The sequence below is a fragment of the Bos grunniens genome, chromosome 29 (genome assembly GCF_055505025.1).
Source record: "Bos grunniens cultivar Pamir isolate PY7600 chromosome 29, Bosgru_T2T1.0, whole genome shotgun sequence".
NCBI lineage: Eukaryota > Metazoa > Chordata > Mammalia > Artiodactyla > Bovidae > Bos > Bos grunniens.
Window position 1 is genome coordinate 42,206,378 of NC_141193.1, and position 26,339 is coordinate 42,232,716.

The 26,339-nt window shown below is 40.4% G+C and overlaps 1 protein-coding gene across 18 annotated transcripts in view; it reads right to left on the minus strand.

Moving 5' to 3' along the window:
• Positions 1 to 19,918, minus strand: part of PICALM (phosphatidylinositol binding clathrin assembly protein) — a 101,447-nt gene extending 81,529 nt beyond the window's left edge. For 16 of the 18 annotated variants that reach the window (XM_086384707.1, XM_086384702.1, XM_086384705.1 and 13 more), the window contains exon 1: positions 19,182 to 19,918. In XM_086384707.1, the coding sequence (XP_086240833.1) occupies positions 19,182 to 19,311 (130 nt within the window). In that variant the 5' untranslated portion in view covers positions 19,312 to 19,918. The remainder of the gene's footprint in view (positions 1 to 19,181) is intronic. The other 2 variants (XM_086384710.1, XM_086384711.1) reach the window with 2 other exon arrangements.
• Between the last annotated feature and the right edge of the window lie 6,421 nt (positions 19,919 to 26,339).

Below are 26,339 nucleotides of genomic sequence, written 5' to 3' on the forward strand. Positions count from 1 at the left end.
TTCTTTTGCGCTCAGCCTTCTTCACAGTCCAACTCTCACATCCATACATGACCACAGGAAAAACCATAGCCTTGACTAGACGAACCTTTGTTGGCAAAGTAATGTCTCTGCTTTTGAATATGCTATCTAGGTTGGTCATAACTTTTCTTCCAAGGAGTAAGCGCCTTTTAATTTCATGGCTGGAGTCACCAACTGCAGTGATTTTGGAGCCCAGAAAAATAAAGTCTGACACTGTTTCCCCATCTATTTCCCATGAAGTGATGGGACCAGATGCCATGATCTTCGTTTTCTGAATGTTGAGCTTTAAGCCAACTTTTTCACTCTCCACTTTCACTTTCATCAAGAGGCTTTTGAGTTCCTCTTCACTTTCTGCCATAAGGGTGGTATCATATGCATATCTGAGGCGATTGATATTTCTCCCAGCAATCTTGATTCCAGCTTGTGTTTCTTCCAGCCCAGCGTTTCTCATGATGTACTCTGCATATAAGCTAAATAAGCAGGGTGACAATATACAGCCTTGACGAACTCCTTTTCCTATTTGGAACCAGTCTGTTATTCCATGTCCAGTTCTAACTGTTGCTTCCTGACCTGCATACAAATTTCTCAAGAGGCAGATCAGGTGGTCTGGTATTCCCATCTCTTTCAGAATTTTCCACAGTTTCTTGTGATCCACACAGTCAAAGGCTTTGGCATAGTCAATAAAGCAGAAGTAGATGTTTTTCTGGAACTCTCTTGCTTTTTCCATGATCCAGCGGATGTTGGCAATTTGATCTCTGGTTCCTCTGCCTTTTCTAAAACCAGCTTGAACATCAGGAAGTTCACAGTTCACATATTGCTGAAGCCTGGCTTGGAGAATTTTGAGCATTACTTTACTAGCGTGTGAGATGAGTGCAATTGTGCAGTAGTTTGAGCATTCTTTGGCATTGCCTTTCTTTGGGACTGGAATGAAAACTGACCTTTTCCAGTCCTGTGGCCACTGCTGAGTTTTCCCAATTTGCTGGCATATTGAGTGCAGCACTTTCACAGCATCATCTTTCAGGATTTGGAATAGCTCAACTGGAATTCCATCACCTCCACTAGCTTTGTTCGTAGTGATGCTTTCTAAGCCCCACTTGACTTCACATTCCAGGATGTCTGGCTCTAGGTCAGTGATCACATCATCGTGATTATCTGGGTCGTGAAGACCTTTTTTGTACAGTCCTTCTGTGTATTCTTGCCACCTCTTCTTAGTATCTTCTGCTTCTGTTAGGTCCATACCATTTCTGTCCTTTATCGAGCCCATCTTTGCATGAAATGTTCCTTTGGTATCTCTGATTTTCTTGAAGAGATCCCTAGTCTTTCCCATTCTGTTGTTTTCCTCTATTTCTTTGCATTGATCGCTGAAGAAGGCTTTCTTATCTCTTCTTGCTATTCTTTGGAACTCTGCATTCAGATGCTTATATCTTTCCTTTTCTCCTTTGCTTTTCGCTTCTCTTCCTTTCACAGCTATTTGTAAGGCCTCCCCAGACAGCCATTTTGCTTTTTTGCATTTCTTTTCCATGGGGATGGTCTTGATCCCTGTCTCCCCTACAATGTCACGAACCGCATTCCATAGTTCATCAAGCACTCTATCTATCATATCTAGGCCCTTAAATCTATTTCTCACTTCCACTGTATAATCATAAGGGATTTGATTTAGGTCATACCTGAATGGTCTAGTGGTTTTCCCTACTTTCTTCAATTTAAGTCTGAATTTGGCAATAAGGAGTTCATGGTCTGAGCCACAGTCAGCTCCTGGTCTTGTTTTTGTTCACTGTATAGAGCTTCTCCATCTTTGGCTGCAAAGAATATAACCAATCTGATTTCCGTATTGACCATCTGGTGATGTCCATGTATAGAGTCTTCTCTTGTGTTATTGGAAGAGGGTGTTTGTTATGACCAGTGCATTTTCTTGGCAAAACTCTTAGTCTTTGCCCTGCTTCATTCCGCTATAGTGACAAGGACTCCCCAAATAGCCTTCTACCCAACTAAAACACTACTACTGTGAAGACTGCTACTTTTAGAGCATAATCCTTGCCTAAATTTGACAAATACCGGAGAACATTAGCTTTCCCTTTCACTGCTATACTGGCTACCTTCCAGAAGGGTTGATTGGCAGGTGGGGAGAAGGGGGTGTCTGGTTTTTAGTTCTTTTTATTTCTTTGAAGTGCATTTTTCCCTATTAAGAGTCCTTCTCTGACGCACACTTATTTGACAGTCTGTTCTAAGATATCCAATTTGTTTCCAATCTGCTTTGAACAGTAATCATGAGGATGCTAATTCCACCCGTCACTAAAATTCTGCTCTAGACTGTCTCTCCAACACTTCCGTGCTTGGTCAAATCCATTTCCATGTGCTAGGATTATACTATTACAGGATGAAGTGACTCAGAATAACTAGAGGCTCTAGAACCAAATTCTAGAGTCACTATTCTACACCTTTATAACTTCAAGGCATGTTAATTACTCACCCAGTTTTAAGTTCTCTGTTTTAAAAACAGGGATAGCAGTCATTAATTTTCACAAGAATATATTGTAAGACAACATATTCAGAATACTTTACAACTTTAAAGCACCATGAAATATTAGATATCACTTATTTTATTTAGTATCATATTTTATTAGTCAACTTTAGTAGACTATTCCTCCATCACTTTTCCAATATAGTACTATGCTGCTGCTGCTGCTGCTAAGTCGCTTCAGTCATGTCCGACTGTGTGCGACCCCATAGACAGCAGCCCACCAAGGCTCCCCCGTCCCTGGGATTCTCCAGGTAAGAACACTGGAGTGGGTTGCCATTTCCTTCTCCAATAGTATTATGAAACCACCTCCAAAAGGTGTCTTACAAAACCTTCAGAAAATTTATAAAGCCCAACCTCTTCCCACTGAGAAATGTTAACCAGATACTTGCACTCAATCTTAAGAGTGGCAAAATCTTTATATGTGGGGATTTCTTCATATTGGGTTTGCCAAAAAGTTCTTTCAATTCTCAGTCCTTTAATTCTGTATTACTGGTGCCTTTGACAAGGCAAAGAGCTTCCCCTGGTAGCTCAGACAGTAAAGAATCTGCCTTCAATGCAAGAGACCTAGGTTCAACCCTTGGGTCTGGAATATCCCCAGGAGAAAGGAATGGCTACCCACTCCAGTATTCTTGCCTGGAGAATTCCATGGACAGAGGAGCCTGGTGGGCTACAGTCCACAGGGTGGCAAAGAGTCCAACACGACAGAACAACTAACACTTTGACAAGACAAGGGATGCTGTTATCTCCATTGAAAAACTTTAAATACTTGCCTACCTTAAGTTAACACAAACCCATAGCTGATTATTTAAAACAGTAATCTTTCCACTAGAGGATAGATGAAGACATATACATATTTTCTCTGAATTCTCTTTCTGTTCATTCTACATGGTTCAAGTCTTGTCATCACCTACTCCAATTATTCTAAAATTCACACATTTCTCTTTAGCCCTCACAAACCTAATTTCTAGTACAGACAGTAACCACTTCTTATCTGGTATGTATATTCTGTGCATTGGCATCCTCATTTTCATTCTGACTGCAATAAACTGAAGTTGACAGGGTATACCGAAGAAATCATAATATTCAACCCAAGTTCACAAGAAACAGGTTTCAAGATTTTTGGTATTCCCATCTCAAAATGCCTTAACTACTACAAGCCTTCATTTATATGCAAGGTTAAAAAGCCAAGGTTTCGGCCCCAGAGATGTAATCATTACTAATTCTAAATAATAGGAGAGCAAGTAAACTATGTTTATAAAGGGCCTCAAAAGCTACATCACCTTCTTGGTTGGTCACTGGCTAAGTTAGGAAAACCTAACTGATGAGGAAAATAAAAAGCATTTTTAGGTTAAGTCTACAAGCACAAAGATAAGAAGCAGCTTAAGCTACTCTTAAAATCGTTTCCACCTCCTGATAGGAAGAAGCGGTTTTCTTTCTGCAATCAGTCAAGGAGTGTCTCAGCCGCCTGAGCTGCCTTATAAATACCTTTCTAACTTAGCTGCCAGTTGCAACTCTATAATTCATTTCTTTTTCTATAACTAACTTTTACGTCAGTACTTATCCTTCTTTCCTGCCACTCAGCTATGTTCATGCAGTGTTTCTGGGATGTGCTACCCAAGTCACCTGAAAACAATGCCTTTGTCCACTCCAGGTCACCAATTCGAAACAACCTTTTGCAAGAGTATGAAAAACAAAAATAAAGGAGGGTTTATCCTATACCAAATCTAAAACCTCATACTAAACTAACACCTAACACTAATTCCAAACCTGCTAACTAATATACAACTATACAGTTCTGTGAAGAAAAGTTATAAAAGCTAATGTTGAGAAAAGAAAAATAAAAAAGGAAATACTGCCTGTTAAACCTTAACTTCTCAGTGATTATTAAAGAGCGGTTTTACTTCTAAAAACAAATGTACAAATGGGAATAAGGATAATGTGATTGTATCTCCCAGATTTGAAAACAGAAGATAATGTCTTTCATGTAAAGAACAAGCCAGATCTTCAAAAGATCAAATGCAGCTATCCTGTAACCCTCTTGGATATTCAGTTCTTAAAAACAAATTCATGTAGAGCAATCCATTCAATTTTGTATTTATCTTCACAGTGGCCTTATAAATCAAAACTAGACCAACTTCTCAGTATCTCACCTGAAACAAAGCTAGGAACTACAATTAGTGAGATGTTTTGTTTTCTACTCTCCTGATAAAAATGGTACACACTTCCAAAATCTTGCCCCTCCCTTTTCAAAACTGCTATGTGAAGATAGGCAAACTGCACTTAAAAAGGTACAATAAATACTGTTGTTGTTGTTCAGTCACCCAGTCATATCCAACTCTTTGTGTCCCCATGGATGGCAGCACAATAAATATTACAAGTTTCCTAATATAATTTAGATTGTATACAACTAAGGATTATTCTAAATGATACCAATAAGTTGCTTAAAGTCACAAAAGGTGAAAATATTGCCAAAAATAAAGATAGCTCATGCTGTATTTGAAAAGTTAGCTCAAGAGCAACTATACATACATGTACCTGCAAATAAAAGCAAACTCTGTGTTTTTTTTTGGCTAATCCCTGACCAGGGATTGAACCTGGGTCCTCAGCAATTAGTGTGCAGAGTCCTAACCTCACAGCCAGGAAACTCCCTGATCTTCTCTTAGTGGTGGTCCCAAGTACACAGATGGTTGCAGACCAAAAAAGAGTAAGCAGCTACAATCACAAAAATGGATGCAGTGTTGGCCTAATATAAGTTCCAGGATGCAACCTCCATCCACAATATATATTCACAGTATACATATACTTCAAGAAATAGTCTCTCCATCAAACAAAGAATCTTTGAAACAAAATTAATGCTTAGATTTCTATAGTTCTATGAAATAAAAATAAGGTTTAAGGCATTAATTCACAAATTTATCACTTTACCTACAGTAGCCAAAAGTGAAAGAAAGAAAGTGAAGTCACTCAGTCATGTCTGACTCTTTGCGACCCCGTGGACTGCAGCCCATCAGGCTCCTCTGTCCATGGGATTCTCCAGGCAAGAATACTGGAGTGGGTTGCCATGCCCTCCTCCAGGGGATCTTCCCCACCCAGGGATCAAACCTGGGTCTTCTGCATTGCAGGCAGATGCTTTATCCTCTGAGCCACCAGGGAAGCCAGGAAATGAGAAATATCTAAAGGTCACAGGATTAAAATCCATATTCTCTCCACAATCTCATCCCAGACAGCTGTTCCAACTATACTTCCCCTCAAGCCTGACCTGTTCTTCCTCTGGCCTCAAAGCAGCCCATTTATCATCTACAAGGAAGGTAGATTCCTGTTTACCATCTAGATTCCTTTGTTTTCCAAACACAGTTCCAGGTTTGCTACCTACAAAGTTTGCTCATGCTCTTTCCTCCACCTGAAATGCCTATCCCTCCTAATTACCATTTAAGGTCCATTTCTCCTCCTTTATCAAAAGCAATTATCTCTCTCCCCTCTAATTTTCAATGACATCCATTCTGAGCTTATCTTACACTGCTGCCCCATAATGTAACTATCTGTATATGTCGTCTTCCTTACTAGACTGAGGACATGATCAAACAAATAATTTCACTTTTAGATTTCTCAATAATCTCAACACAGTAGCTTGTTTATACTAGTAGACAACACGTAATTGCTAATGAGTATTAATTTCCATTAGACTAATAAAGTCTTGTTCGGGAGAAATTGACCTTTAAAAAGCTAAAGAAACTAATAATGTATCCTATGTAACAAATTGCTATCAATTGTTAAATCACATAAATCAAACATGCCCCCAAGAATCTTAGCAAACTTTTCCTATTCACACTGACTCTCATCAGATAATAAGATAGTTCGTGTTTAAGTTCATTCATAAAGTTGAAACAAAAAAACTTCTACCTGCAAACAAGCCCACAAAAGTCATTCAATCAGTGTACCTGGTTCTATTCATTCAGCGACCCAAACGACCACATATAACAACATTCAGTACTTCTGCAGTTCTCTAACACTGGCATGGAAAACTGTGAGAGCAGCTAACAGAAGGAAAGGGAGTCTAAAATGAAGATCTGGGCAGAAGAGACCAGTTTATCAAGGTTAACTCCTGTCCGTTTCAAGACACTTAAGGGCTCTCTCTCCAACCTCATCACCCCCCATTCTCATTAACAGTTTACCTTCCACTATATGACACTCACTACTCACAGTTTTCACCAAACACACCAAAATGCTCTTTCTTGCCTTTGTGTCACTGCATGTGCTAATCTATTTAGAAGGAATTTCTCTGTCCGTCTGGCAAATCTCTGTTCATCCTTAAAATATCTGTTACCTCCTCTACGAAGCTGTCACTAACTCCTTCAAAATTAATTACTCCATCCCATATTCTCATACTTTATGTAAATAATATTACACATTTATCTCAATGTATTAGTTATTTGTTTACACATTTTCACCATTAGCTCTCATGTTCCTTTTAGGGTAATGACCAAGTGTCATTCATTTTTCCAATATTTCCTAGACTTCAATCACTTTTCTTTACCACTCCACCCACTTAATGCTTCTTTCTAACCAGGGTTTTTGCTGGCACTGTGCAACTCAACACAACTCAATCTCTGAACCTTCACCCCATAGTCTTGCTCACAGAACAAGCAAAAGATCATAATATAGTTTACTAGATAATTTTACTAAAATATATGAAATTAAAAAAAAAAATCTGCTCATATAATTCTTCTTCCATTCAAGGCCTTCTCCAAGAAACATAAAGTCAAACAAAATGCTCAGTTCTTGAGTCTGTGGGTACACAAATGAATTAAGATTTATCTTTCCAAAAAATTAATTTGGATTTCAACAAGTCAATCAAGGTCAACATCCAGTTCATTCATTATATAGCCTATTAAAGTTATATATTTCATTTCTAACTATCTTCCTTTGCACTTTACATGTTCTGCCAATGTCTTACAACAAGACACACAAGCAGGTAGCAAGGAAAGCATTTACAGCATTCTGCAGTCAAGTGAACTACTGCAGATAACACAGAGTCTAAAGTCAAAGGCTGCCAGGAATACACTCACAACAATCATACGTTAGCAAATAAAATTCATAATAGGGGGAAAAAAAAAGCATAAGAAACATTTGAAGTCAAATATATCAATATTAAATAGGTCCTGGAATAAATATTTTAAGTGTGTCAAACTACCCTAATTTTATATAATCTAACTCCGGAAGTCTACTTCTTAACATCCATAATTCCTCATGTTCTCAAACCATAAAGAATAAAAAGTAGCTTCATTATGAAAACAGAAAAAAGGTTAACCGAACAACTACTACTCATAGTGAAGACATTACCCCTACAACAATCTTTCTCTTCCTTCACAGAAAAAACCTAAAACATTGTTTGGTAACACATTAGCAATCCCCCAAGAAAATGTTATCCCTCCTTCATTCTTTAAGCATCTTTTCATTACAAACTTGCTATATGCTCTATTTAGCACAGTAAAGAAGACATGCAATTATAAATTTATAATTATAGAAGCTATAGAGCGTTGCATCACATAAAAAGTGTCATTATGGGTAAGTGTAAGATATTATGGAATCATACACACCATTCTGTGTCAACAAAAGTAACTGCTTATTGATCCTCATCCAACTATGTGTTATCTCTTCACACATTTAAACTACCCTGAAAACGTTAAAAAAAAAAAAAGTTTGTTGGATTAGAGTAAGTGCTCTACCCAATTAAAAATGTTTGACATTAATTTTCCACAGTCAATGAATTATACCAGTACTGGAGAATGCATTAAGGAAAATTTTTTGTCCCTCATTAGTCTCTACTTCTATGTCACACAGAAGAAGCAGAGTTGTACCCCATGTCAACCTCAAAAGAAGGGGAAAAACTCAAATATCCTCCATTTTCCTTACTATCACCTTGCCGCCACACACCATATATAAAAATTAACTCAAAACTGATCAAACCTAAAAGAGCTAAAAAACATAAAACTCTCAGGAGTAGTTAGGGCCTTAATCTGCATAACCTTGGACTAGTCAATGGTTTCTTAAGATGAAATAGCAAAAGCACAAATAACAGAAAATACAAAAAACTGAACTTCAAAATTAAAAAGGTTTGCACATCATTTATAAAAATATTATGAATCACTATACTGCATACCTGAAACTAATAAAATATTTTAAGTCAACTATACTTCAATTAATTTTTAAAAGGGCAGGGTGTAGAGGGATTACTATCAAAAAAGTAGAAAGGTAAAACGCAGGATGGGAAAAAACAGTCATAGAAGTCACATAAGGACCTACTCTCCAGAATACCAAAGAACTCTTCTGGGCTTCCAAAATAAATAAAGAGCCAAATTTCAAATGGGCAAAGGATCTGAATAGACGTATTTTCAAAAATATACAAATGGACAGTAAGCTCAACATCATTAAAAAGATGTTTAACATCACTAGTCATTTGGAAAATGTTAAGCAAAATCATTACCAGCTTCCCTAATAGCTCAGTTGGTAAAGAATCCACCTTCCATGCAGGAGACCCAGGTTTGATTCCTGGGTCGGAAAGATCCACTGGAGAAGGGATAGGCTACCCACTCCAGTATTCTCGGGCTTCCCTTGTGGCTCAGCTGGTAAAGAATCTGCCGCCAATGCGGGAGACCTGGGTTCAATCCCTGGGTTGGGAAGATCCCCTGGAGAAGGGAAAGGCGACCCACTCCAGTATTCTGGCCTGGAGAATTCCAACGACTGTATAGTCCATGGGATCACAAAGAGTCGGACACGACTGAGCAACTTTCACTTCACTTCAAGCAAAATCATTATACACACATAAACACATGTATGTATGTATTTAACTAGGATGACTACAATGAAAAAAATTTAATTAAATTTTAAATACCCTGAAAATAATAAGTGTTAGAAAGTATACAGAGAAACTGAAACCTTTATACATTGCTCTTGGGAATATAAAATGGTACAGCTGCTGTGGAAAACAACCTGGTAAACCCTCAAAAAGTTAAACATTTAACTATCAGAAATTCTTCTCTTTGGTACATACCCAAGAGAACTGAAAACACGTGTTAACACAAACATTTTTATACAGATGTTCATAGCAATACTATCCTTGGTGGATTTAAAGGGGTAAACAGCCCAAATGTCCATCAATGGACGAAAGAACAAAATGTGGTCTATCCATAAAGGGAGTATTATTAGGGGTTCTAGAAAAAATGAAGTATTGTTACATGCTACAACATCCACAAACCTGGAAAGTTTTATGCTAAGTGAAAGAAACCAGACATGAAAGGCCAAGAATTGTATGATTCTGTTTATATGAAATGTCCAGATAAGGAAAATCCATAGATAGAAAGCAGATTACTGGTTGCCAGTGAAAGAGGGTGGTGAGATTGGGGAGCTGACTGCGAACAGATAGCTATTTTCTTTTTGAGGTGGTAGAAAATATTCTGGAATTAGATAGTGGTAAAGGTTACACACAACATTGTGAATATTGGATGTTATGTGAACTACATCTCAATTTAAAACTTGCATACAAGAGACGTCCCTGGCAGTCTAGTGGTTAAGACTCCCAACTTCCACTGCAGGGGGAGCAGGTTTGACCGCTGGTTGGAAAACTAAAATACCACATGCCATGAGGTGCAGCACTTCCCAAAAATTTTGCATAAAAGAATCCCTTTACCTCACAATCCCCCTTTTCACAATAGCTCTGTATGACTTAAATGTCAAAATCTCAAATTGTTCAATACCGTGCATGAAATCAAATTTCTGTAAAGAATTGTTTCAAATACAACAAAAAGGTCTGCAAACCCTTTCCAGAGTGAATATCACTGTAATTACTTTTGATATATGCATGAACTAAAGTAATATTTCTGCACAGGAGATGTATTTAAAATGTTACTTCTGTATTTCTCAAGCTTTCACAAGATAACGAACTCTATTCAGTTCAGTTCAGTCGCTCAGTTGTGTCCGACTCTTCGAGACCCCATGAATCGCAGCACGCCAGGCCTGTCCATCACCAACTCCCGGAGTTCACCCGAACTCATGTCCATCGAGTCAGCGATGTGCTATCCAGCCATCTCATTCTCTGTCGTTCCCTTCTTCTCCTGCCCCCAATCCCTCCCAGCATCAGTCTTTTCCAATGAGTCAACTCTTCGCATGAGATGGCCAAAGTATTGGAGTTTCAGCTTCAGCATCAGTCCTTCCAATGAACACCCAGGACTGATCTCCTTCAGAATGGACTGGTTGGATCTCCTTGCAGTCCAAGGGACTCTCAAGAGTCTTCTCCAACACCACAGTTCAAAAGCATCAATTCTTCGGCGCTCAGCTTTCCTCACAGTCCAACTCTATTACCAGCACATAAAAATCTTAATACACACACACACATCATGACGCTTTTTCTTAGAGCTTATAAATCACATGAGGAGACCTATAAAGACCTATAATTAGCAGAAAAATGTATTGGGTAGGCTGAACTTGTTGGATGAACCAAGACATTAAAATGGGGCTTCCCTGGTGGCTCAGTAGTAAAGAATCCTCCTACCAATGCAGGAGATTCAGGTTCAATCCCTGGGTTGGGAAGTTGCTATGGAGAAGGGAATGGCAGCCCACACTAATATTCTTGCCTGGAAAATCCCACGGACAGAGGAGCCTGGCGGGCTACAGTCCATGGGGTTACGAAAGAGTCGGATAGGACTGAGCAACTAAACCACCACCATACGTTAAAATACAGCAACTAAGTAGACCCTATGAAGTCACTTGTAAAGTACACCTGCTCTCTTTAAGTGAGGATAGAAGTTTGGAAAGCACTTCAATCACTACCTGGAAAAAATTTCCCTTGAGTAAATCAGGGCCCCTAGCAAGCTTTCAAGTACCAAGTTTATGACTATAAATACCAGCACCATTTCAGAAATCACTCCTGGAATTCCAAGCATTCAGAGAAGACTTTCAGCAATTCGTACCAGCCCCTGGAATCAACTGATTGATGATCTAGATTTAGTGGTCTTACTATCACAGCCATCACTATTATCACTCCAACCTCCATTCTAAAACAGTCATCTCTTTTGCATTCTGACATTATCTACTTAATGTGTACTGCAACCTTTCCTATATCTAAAGTGAAGTTGCGATACAGTTATATACAGGAAGCAGCCTCCACATAGATTATAATGTGATCAGCACCTCCTGGAGCTGTACAAGGAAGCAACTCTGATACATATTTCAAATATAATTCTTAAAATTAATTTCTTCTTTTAAGACCACATCCTCAAAGTCATGCATTTTAAAAGAGCTTTCAAACTGAGTAGCTGTAACCATGAAATTTTTTTCTTTACTATACCACCACTTTGGGAAAATCACAAAATATTGAAACAAAACTAAACCTCAATTCCTCATGGGTCCCATGAAATACAGCAATTTGATATGTTTTTTATCAATGCTACTGAACGACTTTATATATAATTTTGTAACCAAGTGATTATCATTCACTGGAACTAAGATAATGCCCATAAAAACAGTTAAAATATCTACTGGAATAGATCTCGATGCTACTATGTCCATAAGTGGTTCATTCAATAGCCTGAGCTGTGACAGGAGATAGCGTGCATTCAGTATTTAATGAGTACCCAAAGCACCACTGATTAGGTACTGTGAGAAGAGATATACAACAGTACAAAAAAGAACAGTTTCTATTCACAATTAAAATACGCATGAACCCAAAATATACAGAGAATCAGAATAACCAGGGGGAGTTGTTCAGTAGTGTCCTTATGAAAGAGGTGATTTAAAACATGAACTTTAACAAAAGCAAGTTAGTTTAAAGAAGGTTAAAGAGGAAGGATGGATCTGTTTTGACACAGCGCAAAGATATTTTGTGTCCTAGGAATGGTATCTGCAAAGGATGGCTAACAGTTTTGGAGTCAAGAACTTACTTTGGCACAACTGGTACCCAACCTGCTTAGCTGAAAAATAAACAGCTCAGCTATATTTAAAACAAAATACAACAAAACCAAAAAGTGAGGAAAAAGAGGATCGAGAGTGTCAACTAAAGACGGACTTTATCAAGGTCTTTTAGGAAAAATTACATTATTACTGTTAGAACTCTTTGCCCCAGTGCAGTCTCCTTTGAAAGTCACACATCACATTCTTTCCACTCTACTCAACAGTATGGCATAATCAAAGGATTATGTCACATCTCTTGCTCAGTCTTAACAATGACTGGGTCACTGTTACCCATCAAATCAAATGCAAAATTACTCTGAGAATTGCAAGGACCACTTAAATCTAGTTACTCAGTTTCTTTTCCTCCCATCTTAACATACACTCTTCCTTCAAGTTGCATTTTTTTTTCAGTCTCAGAACATTTACAATCTTAAAAATTAAGGACTCCAAAGAGCTTTTATGTGGTTTTTCTCTGATATTTACTGTGAGGGTTAGAAATTAAAACTCAGAAATTTTTAAAGATTAATTCATTTTAAAATAATAAAACTCATCATGTTAACATTTTTCATAAAAAATAACTATTTTCCAAAACCAAAATTTAGAACAGTAGCACTGTTTCCTAATTTTTCCAAAACTCTTTACTATCTGGCTTAATAAAAAACAGATTCTTCTATCTGCTACTACATTCACCTTGTTGCAATATCACATAGCCTCCAGGAAACTCCACTGTGCAATAGTGGAAGAATGAAAATGGGAAAGCTAAACAACGTCTCAGCATATGTATACAGTTTTGACCTCACAAATATGCTGAAAAGGTCTTGGGGACTCCCAGGAGGCAGAGGACCACACTGCAAAAAACACTGCAAGGGACTTCCCTGGCAGTCCAGTGGTTAAGACTCTGTGATTCCACATTAGGGGACATGGGTTTGATCCCTGGTTGGGAAACTTAAGATCCCACATGCATGGCCAGGAAAAAGAAAAACACTGCCTTGAGTAAATAAATATGGCTTATCCATTTCCTGGAATAGAAAAGCATTACATAAAAAGTCACATTAAGATGAAACCCAGACCTGATGCCAGACCACTTGGGTTCAAATCCCAGTTCTATGCAACCTTGGGCAAATTACTAAACTCAATGCCTTAGTTCCCTCTTCAGCAAAATGGTAATAATAATACAAATCTCTCTCACAAAGTTGTTGAAAGGAATAAACAAGTTAATAAATACAAAGTGTTCAGTAATGTGCGTGCCCAGCACAAAGTACGCACAAATAAACAATTGTTAAATAAATATAAACACAATCCAGGCATAAGCACAAAGCACATGCCTAGCTATGAGTACTGCTACTATATTCTAACGTAACTTCAAAAATCCTTGGTATTCTTATAATCTGGCAAACTACCATCCTGAAAGTAATTTTTAACACAAAGGTTTAGGGTCATCAAAATACCCTTTTCGAGGAATATCATTAGTAAATTCTAACTGCCCACAAACAATTCTCCATGAAAAGTACTATATATATATACACACACACAATGAATATACAAAATTCTAAAAGGTTAAATCCAAAACTTCAATTCTCTAGAGAAATATATAAAGCCATTTAACAGGGAACATACTGAGACAGAACACAAAGTAACGGAAATGCCACTTCAGCCACCAAAAGAACAGGAAGAGCAAATAGTAAGCCTTTACTTTGAAAATCTAACCCTACTTCTCCTTGGTAGGGCTGTAACCTCTGGCCAAGAAATCTTTATTTTTCTTACTTCTTTGATTTTAAGGGTGAAATCATGGAACTAGGCACTTTGAAACTGGAAAAAAAAAAAAAAAAAAACACAGAACAAAAGAGATTTCCATGTATTACAAAGGTGAACTTTCACATTACATATTCTAAGTGATAATCAGAATCAAAATAAACTATTTTATTTAAATTAAAGCAATTCTGACTATTTCAAATAAATTGTATTAATGTATTTTTAAAACATCTAGGGAATTCTCTAGCTATCCAGTGGTAAGGACTCCACGCGTCCACTGTAGGAGGTACAGGTTCAATCCCTGGTTGAGAAACTAAGATCTCACAAGCCTTCAGCACAGCCAAAAAACTAAAGGATTAAGTAGAAGAGCTTTCAAAAGCTAAAAAAATAAAACATATAATTAAATACAAGTACTCTACAAATCAAAGGAGAGATAATCAAATGAGTCAAAATTAAATTCAAAGACATCTTAAAAATGATTCAGATACACAGAATATACAAACATAAAAAGCACTGGTACACGAATAAAAAATAGATGAATAAAATCTAAACATTATTTCTTAAAATAACAAGTCCACCAGTGATGCCTAATTATTTTACAAAGATATTTTATAATTAATTTGCTAATTACAAATAAGGCAGGTACTGAAATGGCTAGAGATCAGATTCTTTTCTGGGTTTCTCTTTTAGAATACATACTATCCAGAAATAGAACTAAATATATCAAGGAGGAAAAAACTTATATTTGTAGAGTTCTACTGTACACCTCCTGCATTGACAGAAGTAGTCAAATCTTACTATTACCACTTTGATGACTCAATCACCATTTTTTGTATTTCAGAACTATTAAAGGAATAAGGGACAGAATAAGTCATATAATGAAAATGAAAATATAAACCACAATTCTTATGGTGATTCTTTATGAGAAAGAACAGTAAGCCCAAACATAAATACAAAATAACTGTCCATTTGGAAAGCCTCAGCTTCCTAATTTCTAAACAAGAGCCATCAAAGGCAGATCTTCCACTTACTACCTTCTTCACATGTATTTTCTTGCAGATTAGATTTCAGTTACCAGACATCTTCTTGATAATACAAAAACTAAGTACCCACTGAATATCATTAAGACATTAAAAATCAACCAATAATTTGCTTTAAAAGACCATTATTCAGCTGCATGTCAATATTTTATATGTATTTTCAATGTTATAAAAACCACTAACCCAAATACAAATTACACCTTCTATAAATTCAAAGCATTCACAAATTCTTACTTTAAAAGCATGCACAAATTTCACAATTAAAATTAGGCTGAGTCTAAATCCAGTACACAACACACAAATACCCACACTGTATCTACCTTAGAGATATGCTTACAATGAATACTTAGTAAGAATGTGATTTTGATTTTGTTGTGCAAAATGGAAGGCAGATGGTGGCTAGGATGAAATGCCTCTTGAAATTAACCGCGAAAAACATGGATATAAAAGTGTAGACATTAGATCTGTTAACATAGTATTTCATTTCAGTGAAACATGTCACAACATAAATGCCCAAGGAAAGAAAACTAGTATAGAAAAAAGAAAAGTGTTCTTGTCAAAAGCAGAGTGAAGGCTGTGAAATCTGCTAAGAATGTTTTTAAGAAATTATAAATTATAAAATTGTTCTGTGTACTTCAACCAATGTGTTCAGCATTCTACATCCATCTCTTTAAATGGAGTAAGAAACAACCTTCTATGCCTATGACTTGCCTATCCCATAGCTATGAGCGAGGATTAAATTAGATAATGGTTAATAAGTGCCTGGCAAACAGAAGTCCTTCAGGTACAAGGGCTGCTATTCTCCTACCTTGATTATGGACATTAGAGGCCTGGAATTAAATGCAAATCATGTTTATTTTTAAAAATGTGTTTCAGAGGTTTGACAACTCTTTTCCCACTGTGGACACTAGTTAACATTATTATCTATTGACCTCTATAAGCAAAGCAAAAGCTCTTTCTTAAACATATATACAATGCAGTATGCATTAGGCCATAATTCATGGATTACAATAATCATTTCCTAATATGGACAGACCTTGGCAAGGTGCACAGAAACCACCTCCACACTCTAAAGGCTTAGAGGAAAAAAAAAACCAGTCCTAAGCATATTTTTATTAACTACTAACATTTAAAAAATGAAACCATTTTCATTAGGCTCAACTAATTAGGCAACAGTTTCTCAGGATATTAAAAGGTGCAACAACAGAACTAAGCCTTCACTAGAAAAATTCCTAAAAGAAGAAAAATTATATCTGCATTAAAGCCCTAAAGGTCCATGGTGTCATATGGCTGAGTCCCTTCACTATTCACCTGAAACTACCATAATTTTTAATTACATATGTTAATCGGTTATACTCCAATACGAAATAAAAAGTTTAAAGTTTGGGGGGAAAAAAAGTCCATGATGTCAAAACCCAAAAGTGTTTGTGAAAGCCTTTTGAATTTCCTCAAACTATGTTAAAGTGTGTAAGGCAAGAGGGTGTTTAGAAAAGCCACTCATTGGTCAAACTTTAGTTAAGTGTACTTTATTAATGGAACTGGTTATATAAGTGTTTTAAACAATATAGGGAAGACAGTATTAGTGTATTTTTAAAACTTCACTTGAAAGAAATAAGAGTAGTGGCACCTTATCTACACAGATTAAAAAAAAATCAAACATTATCAGCAATATTCAAGTTTTAAACAAGTAGGAATGTATAAACACAGCGGTGGTGGAGAAAAAGAACTACAAATGTGCCATTACCCATATCAAACGTAATCCCAGTTCGATTCTGCAGTAGCTTCCATTATAAGAGAAAAGGCCAACATTTCGCATTCATAAAACCACAAGCAAGTCTCACTCTCCTAAACTTACCTAGCCTATTTTCTGACCTTTTCCACAATGTGTTAGAACTGCAACATTTGAAATAAGACAAAAATCTTTAAAAGGACTTTTAAAACCGGTATCTATTCTTGTTATAATTTATCATTTTGAAATGAGAGACGAGGGTAACAGTTCACAAAGTCACAAGTAGTTTCTTTAACACTGAAAAGCAACAGAAACCAACCTCACAAAAGAATTGTTAGGGCAACCATAGATTGAATAGAGAAATCCAAGTAGTTATTTGAAGAGAAGTGAACAGTAAAAATGTCTATTCCAAATATCAGATAATCAAAAAAGCACTTACGGCTTCATAATGCATTTTAAACAATTTTCCGTTTACGAAAGTGTCACCAAATAACATTCTGAATTCCTTAAAACAGTCTAGGATTGATGGTTTAACAAGCAACCTGCAAGAACCGCACATCAGAAAGAACCACCGAGCAGTAATAATGTTTTTTTAAACTTTTCCACAAGGAAGGAACAAGTCACAATGAATAATGGGTTTGTCTGTAGCAATAACTTGTTCTAACAGTACTTCACGAGCAAAGCGTCTTGGAAGAATTCACATTTTGTGCATTTTTTTTTTAATAAAAGCGCAAACCTTAGGGCCAAAGTCCAAGCGAGAAATCAAAACAGGACTCCCGTCAGTGAATTCTCTCTCAGGACATGCTCACTCTTGCTTCAAACAGTAAAGCAAAGTAACTTTCATCGAGGATAAAAGTCAGTCAGGCTTCTGTGTCCAAGAGCCATTAAAAAAAAAAGGAACTTATTTCTTAACTATGCCTTTTCGCCCATGTTTCCCTTAAAGTTTCAGGTCAAAGCTCCACCGTGTCAAAGATTGAGTAATCCACTGATCTTTGTACCTTGAGGTAAAGGAGTGGAATAAAAAAGGATATTACAGGTGGCTTCCAGGTTTGGAAAAAGTTGGGAGGAGTTTTCTGGAGTAACTGTATTTGTCAGTGAACGGTGTAATGTTATGCCGTGTAAGAAAAGCTAGTGTCCCAAAAGACAACCAGCATAAAATAGAGCGGAGTCCAAACTCAAGCATCACCAAATACTTTTCACCAGTTTTTTAAAAGACGTATGTTATTTGTGGGTTTGATTACTAATCCACTTTGAATTCCAATAGTCTACGCTTCACTAAAGCGTTTAAACTGAAACCGCCAGGTGTAACAGCTCTACTAGAACTGACACCAAAATCAGCAAACATTTTTCTGTATCCCCATCAGACCAAAAAAAAAAAAAAAAGGGACGGGGGGTGCGCCTGACATTCACAACTTATTCCAGTCCGAAGCAAGAAAACACAATGGCTAAATTCCACCAGGGGTGATTAAAAATCCCGAATTTCCCACAATGCTGTCCCCACACCAACGGAATCCCTTTACTTTCACGATTCTAAAAAGAAAAATAGTCCAGGGGAAGGTGGGGGGGGTGGGGGGAGTCGGGGACTGAGTTATAATATTTACAATGAGACGAGGGGAACTTAAGCTACAGAGGCGAAGAAAGGTAACCCGAGAGGAGGAGGAAAGGTGGATGAGAAAGCGGGGGGGAGGGAAGGGACGGGAGAGGCTGGCGGAGCAGAGAGTGGGGACTGTCCCTTCGGGGGGAAGGTAGCCCTCGGGGGCTGCGGAGAAACGGGGGGGTCCGGGCGCTCACGGAAACCCCGAGGAGGCTGCTGCGGGAACAATGGGGCGCTGAGGCCGGGAGCCGGCGGCGGGGAGACGCCGGGGAGCGGGCGGCTGGGTGCGGAGAGAGGACAGAGGACAGAGGGCTGCGCCAGGACCGGAGGCGGCCGGGGGGCGAGGGGCGAGGTGGGGGGCGGGCGGGCGGCCGGCTGCGGCGGGGCCCCGGGGACCCGGGGGGCGACGGGCTAGTCAGGGACGGTCCAGACCGGGAACGGAAGCCGTGAGGGCAGGTGTGATGGAGGCGAGAAAGAGAGAGAGAACACGGCTCCGGGAGGGGAACCCAGGACCCGCCGGGCCCCGAGGAGACCGCAGCTGAGGGAAGAGGCAGCGTGAGACGCGCGGGGGCCGTCACTCACAGTCCAGGTGCTTCTTCTTGGGCCCCATGATCTCGTGGGTCGTGGCCTTGCATACTGTCTTGGACACGGCGGAGCCGGTGACACTGTGCTGGGCGGCGGTGATCCGGTCCGTCAGGCTCTGGCCGGACATCTCTGCGGCTCCTCCGCCAGCCCTCCCGCTCGGCAGCCGGCGGGGAACTGGCACCCCCAAGCGCCGGAGGGCCCCCCACCGCCCCCCGCCCCCACCGCACCCCCTTAACCCCGCACCGGCCCCCCTCCTCCTCCGCCTGCCGGCCCGGGGCGGGGCTCAGGGCCGCGCGCCGCCACCCGGACCGGAAAGAGCCGGCTCCGGTCCGCCACGGGGTCAGACGCGGCGTCGTCTACTCCGCCGGCCCCCGCCTCAGTTTCAGCCCAGCCCTCCCCTGGTCAGCTGGAGCCCGGCAGGGCGAGAGGCACAGACGGCTGCAGGAAAATGGCGGCGCCAGGCTCCTCCTCGGAGCTTTCCGGGCTGCCCCGGGTCACGTGACGCGGGCGCCGCCCCTCCTCCTCCTCCTCCTCGTCCTCCTCCTCCTCCTCCCGCCCCCTTTCTCCCTTCTCCGTCCTCTTCGGCACCCGCCCTCCCTCGCTCGGCGAGGGCAGAGCGGGGCGGCGCCCGCGCGTTACGTGGTGGAACCCGCCCGGCGGGCGCAACAGGAGGCCCGCCCGCCGGGGAGGGGGGAAGGGGAGTGCGCGGCCCGCCGCGTCACGTGACGCTCCCTGCCAACAGGTCGCCCGAGGCCGGGCTCGCGGTGGGTCACAGGGAGGGGGCGGGGTCACTGTGAGGGGGCGGGGTCACAAAGAGGGGCGGGCTCACGGAGAGGAGGCGGGGCGTGCGGCTGCGCCCCTCGCCCGCCTCCGGGGTGTCCCAGCGTTGGGTCGGAAGCGACGGTGTGACAAAGAGGAGGTGCGGCCGCCTCCTCAGCCCCTCCCTGAGGAAGCGGGTGTCGGAGCTCCCGGGGCTTTTTTTCGTTGTAGAATCAGAACGGGGTGTTCAGTGATGCCCCCCGCCGCCCCTCCGAAGCCATTCTCCTGACTAAGGGCAAGGCTTCCGTCGACCCATTCTCAGGTCTCTCCCTTCAGTGGGCACTGAAGCTCTCCCTGCTTCCTGACCCAGGAAGGTTGGGTTTTGTGTTTTGTTTCTTTTTTTTCTTTCCCCACCCTTTTTCTTGAGACGCTTGGAAATACCACCTGTTTTTGTTTATCGCTTCTCTGAAGACGCGACGCGTTGATGCCAGTCTATATTTGAATACTAATGGACCAGGGTTCTCTTGGGGCGTCAAATACGACAGGAAACACATAGCTTCACTGGAATTTCAAAAGGGAAGTAGTAGGATGATGTCACCAGAGATTAGCTTGACCCTACAAGGGCTGACTGCTGTGGTGATTAAAGGTCCAGACCATAGAAGGAAGTGAGAGGTGGTAAATGGAGACGTCCCATTCAGAGAACCCAGACATCATCACCTGGCATCTGCCCCTGGTTAGTCTTTGTTCTCTTTGGCCTCTTTTCTCTTGCATAAACCAGATTTTTAGGGAAAGAAGACACTGAAACCGTCCTGTGGGCATTTAGAAGAGTTACTATATCCTGTGAATCTGTTACATGAGATCCAGACCTCTTAAAGTCTTAAAATGTTATTAGGGCCCCACTTGCAACACTAAGGATAAATTTTTAAACCTCTGTGAACGTTAATGCACCATGTAGTCCTTTGTAGTCTTGCTAGTTTCATGTGAAATGCTAACATACTCGAGAGTCTGTGTACACCATCTGCCAGCCAAGTCCGGAATACTGTGCTTCAGTCTGGTGACTCTCAGAAGATGCAAAGCTAATAGATAGTTAACATTTTGTGTGTCATCATGAATTTTGTGGTCTCTTCTCATTCCCTTTCCCCTCTTTTATTTCATGATGGCTGGTGAAATTCTGCAGCACTGTGCTTTTGCCAAGAACATAAAGTACTTAAACCAGCAGGCTTCATCTTTGTCGAGCCAACCCAAGTTTCTCAAAACTGTAATGACTTCCTTCACTGCATCTGCAATCCGCCTGTGCTTTGGTGCCCAGTTTGCTGCCCTGTGTCCATTGGGCCATGGAGTTACCCAATTTTCAAGACATCCTTGCTATTCTTCTCCAGGTTCTATTTAATAAGTTACTGGATGGCCTCTGTGCTGGTACACCAACAGTGAGGTCTGCTGCTAAGTCGCTTCAGTCGTGTCCGACTCTGTGCGACCCCACAGACGGCAGCCCACCAGGCTCCCCCATCTCTGGGATTCTCCAGGCAGGAACACTGGAGTGGGTTGCCATTTCCTTCTACAACGCATGAAAGTGAAAAGTGAAAGTGAAGTCCCTCAGTCCTGTCCGACTCTTAGCGACCCCATGGACTGCAGCCTACGAAGCTCCTCCCATGGGATTTTCAAGGCAAGAGTACTGGAGTGAGTTGCCATTGCCTTCTCCCACAGTGAGGTCAACAGGAGCTAAATCAGTAGATAAATATTTCATCTTTAGGGAAAATCTAGAAGTTATTCCTAAACACACAGAAGGCAACACTTATGTTTTGCACGCTATGAGTGACATCCTAGCAAAGTATTTCACCATTACTTCTACCAAAGAGATTCATACAAAGCGCCTTTATTCAAATAACTGTGGACATATTCCCTTTACTAATAAACTAGCTTCTATTAGAAATATCACCATACTCTTTTTCAAGGATATATTTTAGAAATTTCCAAATATGTAAATAATTAGTGATCATTGGAGAGATGTATAATTGTGGACTATATGAAGCGATATAGATGGTGGAGAAGTGCTATAAGAATAGGAATTATTGACCTACTCTTTCTTATATGCTTTTCTGTATGTTCCACTTTCCTTGTTCTAGTCAAGAAATAGCTCTCCCTGAAGTCCCACGGGTGCCTCAGACCCACTATGGCCAGAGCTGAATTTCTCTTGCCCTTGCCCATTTTACATCCTGAATCCATAGTGATCTCCTGTATTCCTTGTTTCTGTTAATGGCCTCACCACCTGGCCTGAAGACCAAGCCAGAAAACTGTGATTCGTTCTCAGCTCTCTCCTCTCTTATTTCTCATCTAGCTACTTCCGTTCCCTCTAACTCATCTTCTGTCTCCTACACCACTTCTGTCGCCTTAGTTCCAACCTATGATCTCTTTCCCATGTAGACCATTCTAGCTGATTTATCTCTCTCATACCTCAACTCTCCAATCCAGATCATTCTGAACCTAAAATCTGATTATCTGTTCTTTTCATGAAAACCCTTCTATATAATCCTTGTCGCTACTCTACAGGATAAAAACTCAGGGCTCTCAGCCTGGCATACAGGCCCTTCATGATCAGTAGCCCCTGCCTAACTGCTGCTCATTGAGCGTCATGTCTTTCCAGGCCTCCACATGCACTCCAGCCAGTATCACACTACTGGTCATACTTGGATATGCCATGCACTCAGCAGTTTCCTTTTGTTGCTCATGTAGTATTCTGTACATCCTTCTGCTATCGAATTTTAATTTTTATTGCACTAGCCACTGAGTAACTGAGCACTGATTATACTAGCAGGGGTGCTGGCAGAGATACCTTCTTGGTAGCATTGTGGCTGATGCATAGTAGGTTTTTCGGTTTGTTTTAGTCACTCAGTCATGTCTGACTCTTGTTGCAATGCCATGAACTGTATGTAGCTCACCTGGCTCCTCTGTCCACGGGATTTTCTAGGCAAGAATACTAGAGTGAATTGCCATTTCCTCCTCCAGGGGATCTTCCTGACCCAGGGGGATCGAACCCACATTTCTTGCGCCTCCTGCATTGGCAGCCCAATTCTTTACCACTGAGCCAACTGGGAAGCCCGACACATAGTAGACATAGTCAAATGCTGGTTGAATGAATGAATGAAAACATTCTGAAGTCGCCCATTGGGAAACACCACTCCAAACCTCTCACTTAATAAAACCTGCCCATTTTTTCACACTTAGAGCATAATTGTCAGGTTATGGACAATAATTATGTATTATGGGCAGCAGGGAAACGTAGTTATGTCCATCCTATCATTATCCATATGGAGCATCATCCATATTTCAGCACTGTATTAATTCATTCACTCTTTCAAAAAATATGTATTGAACAGCTGTTGTGTGTAAGGCACTGTTCTGGGTGCTGAGCACTGTTCTAACAGAGAACCCATTAATTCTTTGGGAACTAATAACTCAACTTTGATCATCAACTTGAAAGTCTTTGTGCTTTCATTATAAATGAACAGAACCAAAAACAGAAGAAAGGAAGAATTTGAATAGAACATGATATTTCCTAAGGTTCCCTAAATTATAAAGTATATTGTAGAGAGGTATGAGGGACAGAGGAGGGAGAAACAGTTTTTTGAATGCTTTTTGTGTGCTAGGAACACTACATGAATTTTTTCATTTAACTCTCATTACTATAACTCTGGGTTTCCTGGTGACTCAGTGGTAAAGAATCTGCCTGCCAATTCAGGATACTCAAGTTCAATCCCTGGTCCAGGAAGATCCCCAAAGGAAGGAAATGGCTCCCCACTCCACTATTCTTGCTTGGAAAACCCAAAGGACAGAGGAGCCTGGCAGGCTACCCAGTCCATGGGGTCGCAAAGAGTTGGACACAACTGAGCAAATAAACAACAACAACAACTATAACTCTAAAAAGTTTTGTGCCACTTAATACAAGGAGAGAAAAAGTCTTAGAGTTTAAATGTTTATGCAATTTTACTCTATTGCTTAAAAAGAATCTTAAAAGTCTCAGAATTCCACAAATACTCAAGTGAAGCAAGATTTAAGATAGAAGCAAGATTTAAAAACTCATTGTCTTATATACGCATTACTGTGTATAAAATAGAATACTAATGAGAGCCTAATGTATAGCACAGGGAATTCTGCTCAGCGCTCTGTGATGACCTAAATGGGAAGGAAATCTAAAAAAGATTGGATATATGTATCCATATAGTTGATTCACTTTTCTGTATAGTAGAAACTCACCCTACTCCAGTACTTTTGCCTAGAAAATCCCATGGACAGAGGAGCCTGGTAGGCTGCAGTCCATGGGGTCGCTAGAGTCAGGCATGACTGAACGACTTCACTTTCACTTTTCACTTTCATGCATTGGAGAAAGAAACGGCAACCCACTCCAGTGGTCTTGCCTGGAGAATCCCAGGGTCAGGGGAGCCTGGTGGGCTGCCAGCTATGGGGTCACACAGAGTCAGACACAACTGAAGTGACTTAACAATAGCAGAAACTCACACAACATTGTAAAGCAACTATATTCCAACAACAACAAACCTCATTGTCTTTCCCTTTACTTTATCTAGATCCTTTCACTGAGACTGAAGTTACTACCATATAGATTAAGTTCATTCAACAAATACTTGCTGGCCTATCTGTGCTAGGCATTGCTAGATGCTAAGATATAATAATGTGTGAGGCAAACATGGTCTCCGTTCTCAGGATTCTTACACTATTTTAGATAACAACAGAGGAGAAAAATAAGTGGGGAGAAGAAAATACGCTGTACCTAAAGAATCTTTATGAGGTCTATAACTTTTAAAGTAAGAAAGTGAAGGAGAAAAAGAATATGGAAGAGAAGATTAACCAGAATTTTTACCCTTCATTATTTCAGTTAAGCCTGTGCCCAAATCCAAAGAATCTACCAGTTCCCTGTTCCCACTCTTCTTAGACATTAACAGTAAACTAAATTATAATCTTTTGACATTCTGTTAGCTAAGCTGACATGAACACCTTGGCAACCTCTTCACCCCTTGCCTTTTTATGTTTATGCTTCCTGATGCTGCTGAATCAGTTAAAGATTATAATCTTATATAACCTTACACAAAAGTAAGTACTTTTCTTTGAATGTGACTGAGTTCTCTGGCTAGAACCTCCAAGCAAGGACTTCACTTCCAACCTGACTTCCTTATTCAGGCTCTCAGCCTACATCCTTGTGATATTAATAATTACATGCTACTGTGTTGATTCCTTAGCCTGTGCTAAGCACATTACATTTTTTTTTCTCAGTGAAACCCTGAAACAACCTCATGATGGAAAGTAGCAGAGACACCTTTGAATTCCCCCAAAGTCTGTTTCCTTTTCTGCTGAGCACACATAATATGATTCCCAATCTCCTTTGTAATTAGCTGGGGTCATGTGACTGCCCTGATACACAGTGGAGTGTGGACAGAAACAACGAAAGCCGTTTATGGTTCAACCCACAAAACCTCTAAAACTTCCTGCAAGTGCATCATATTCTCTTTATTTACCTACCAGCGGAATGAAGATTTCAAAGAATCTAGAGGAAGTCAAAATGGAAAAATAGAAGCCTGGGGCCCCAAGTTAATCTTTAGAGGAATCCTGCCCCACAGAACTGCATGAGCAGGAACACCTGTGTTGGATTTTACTTACTTTATTAAATTACGCCTCTAAAATTTTGATGCTGTGTTTTATAGTAGTCCCTTAGATAGCAAGGAGATCAAACCAGTCAGTCTTAAGGGAGATCATCCCTGAATATTCACTGGACGGACTGATGCTGAAGCTGAAGCTCCAGTGTTCTGGTCATCTGATGTGAACAGACGACTCATTGGAAAAGTCCCTGATGCTGGGAAAGATTGAGGGCAGAAGGAGAAAGGAGGATGAGATGGTTGGATGGCATCACTGATGCAGTGTGAACATGAACTTGGGCAAAATCCGGGAGAGGTGAGGGAAGCCTGGCGTGCTGCAGTCCATGAGGTCGCAAAGAGTCGGACACAACTGAACAACAACAAAATCACAGTAGTAATTAACTACCCTACCAAATACTCTTCTCTCCATTTTACTGATAAAGAGATTGATGCTTAGGAAAAGTTAAGCACCCTTGTGGTTCAGCTGGTGAAGAATCTGCCTGCAATGTGGGAGACCTGGGTTCAATCGCTGAATTGGGAAGATCCCCTGGAGAAGAGAAAGACTACCCACTCCAGTATTCTGGTCTGGAGAATTCCATGGACTGTATAGTCCAGGAGGTTGCTAAGAGTCGGACAGGACTGAGCACCTTTCACTTTCTCACTTTTATTAGGTGGGAAAGCAAGGGTTAAATATCAGGTCTGTCTTACTTTAGAGGCTGGCGTCTCACTGCTTGAGCTTCTCATGATACTATTT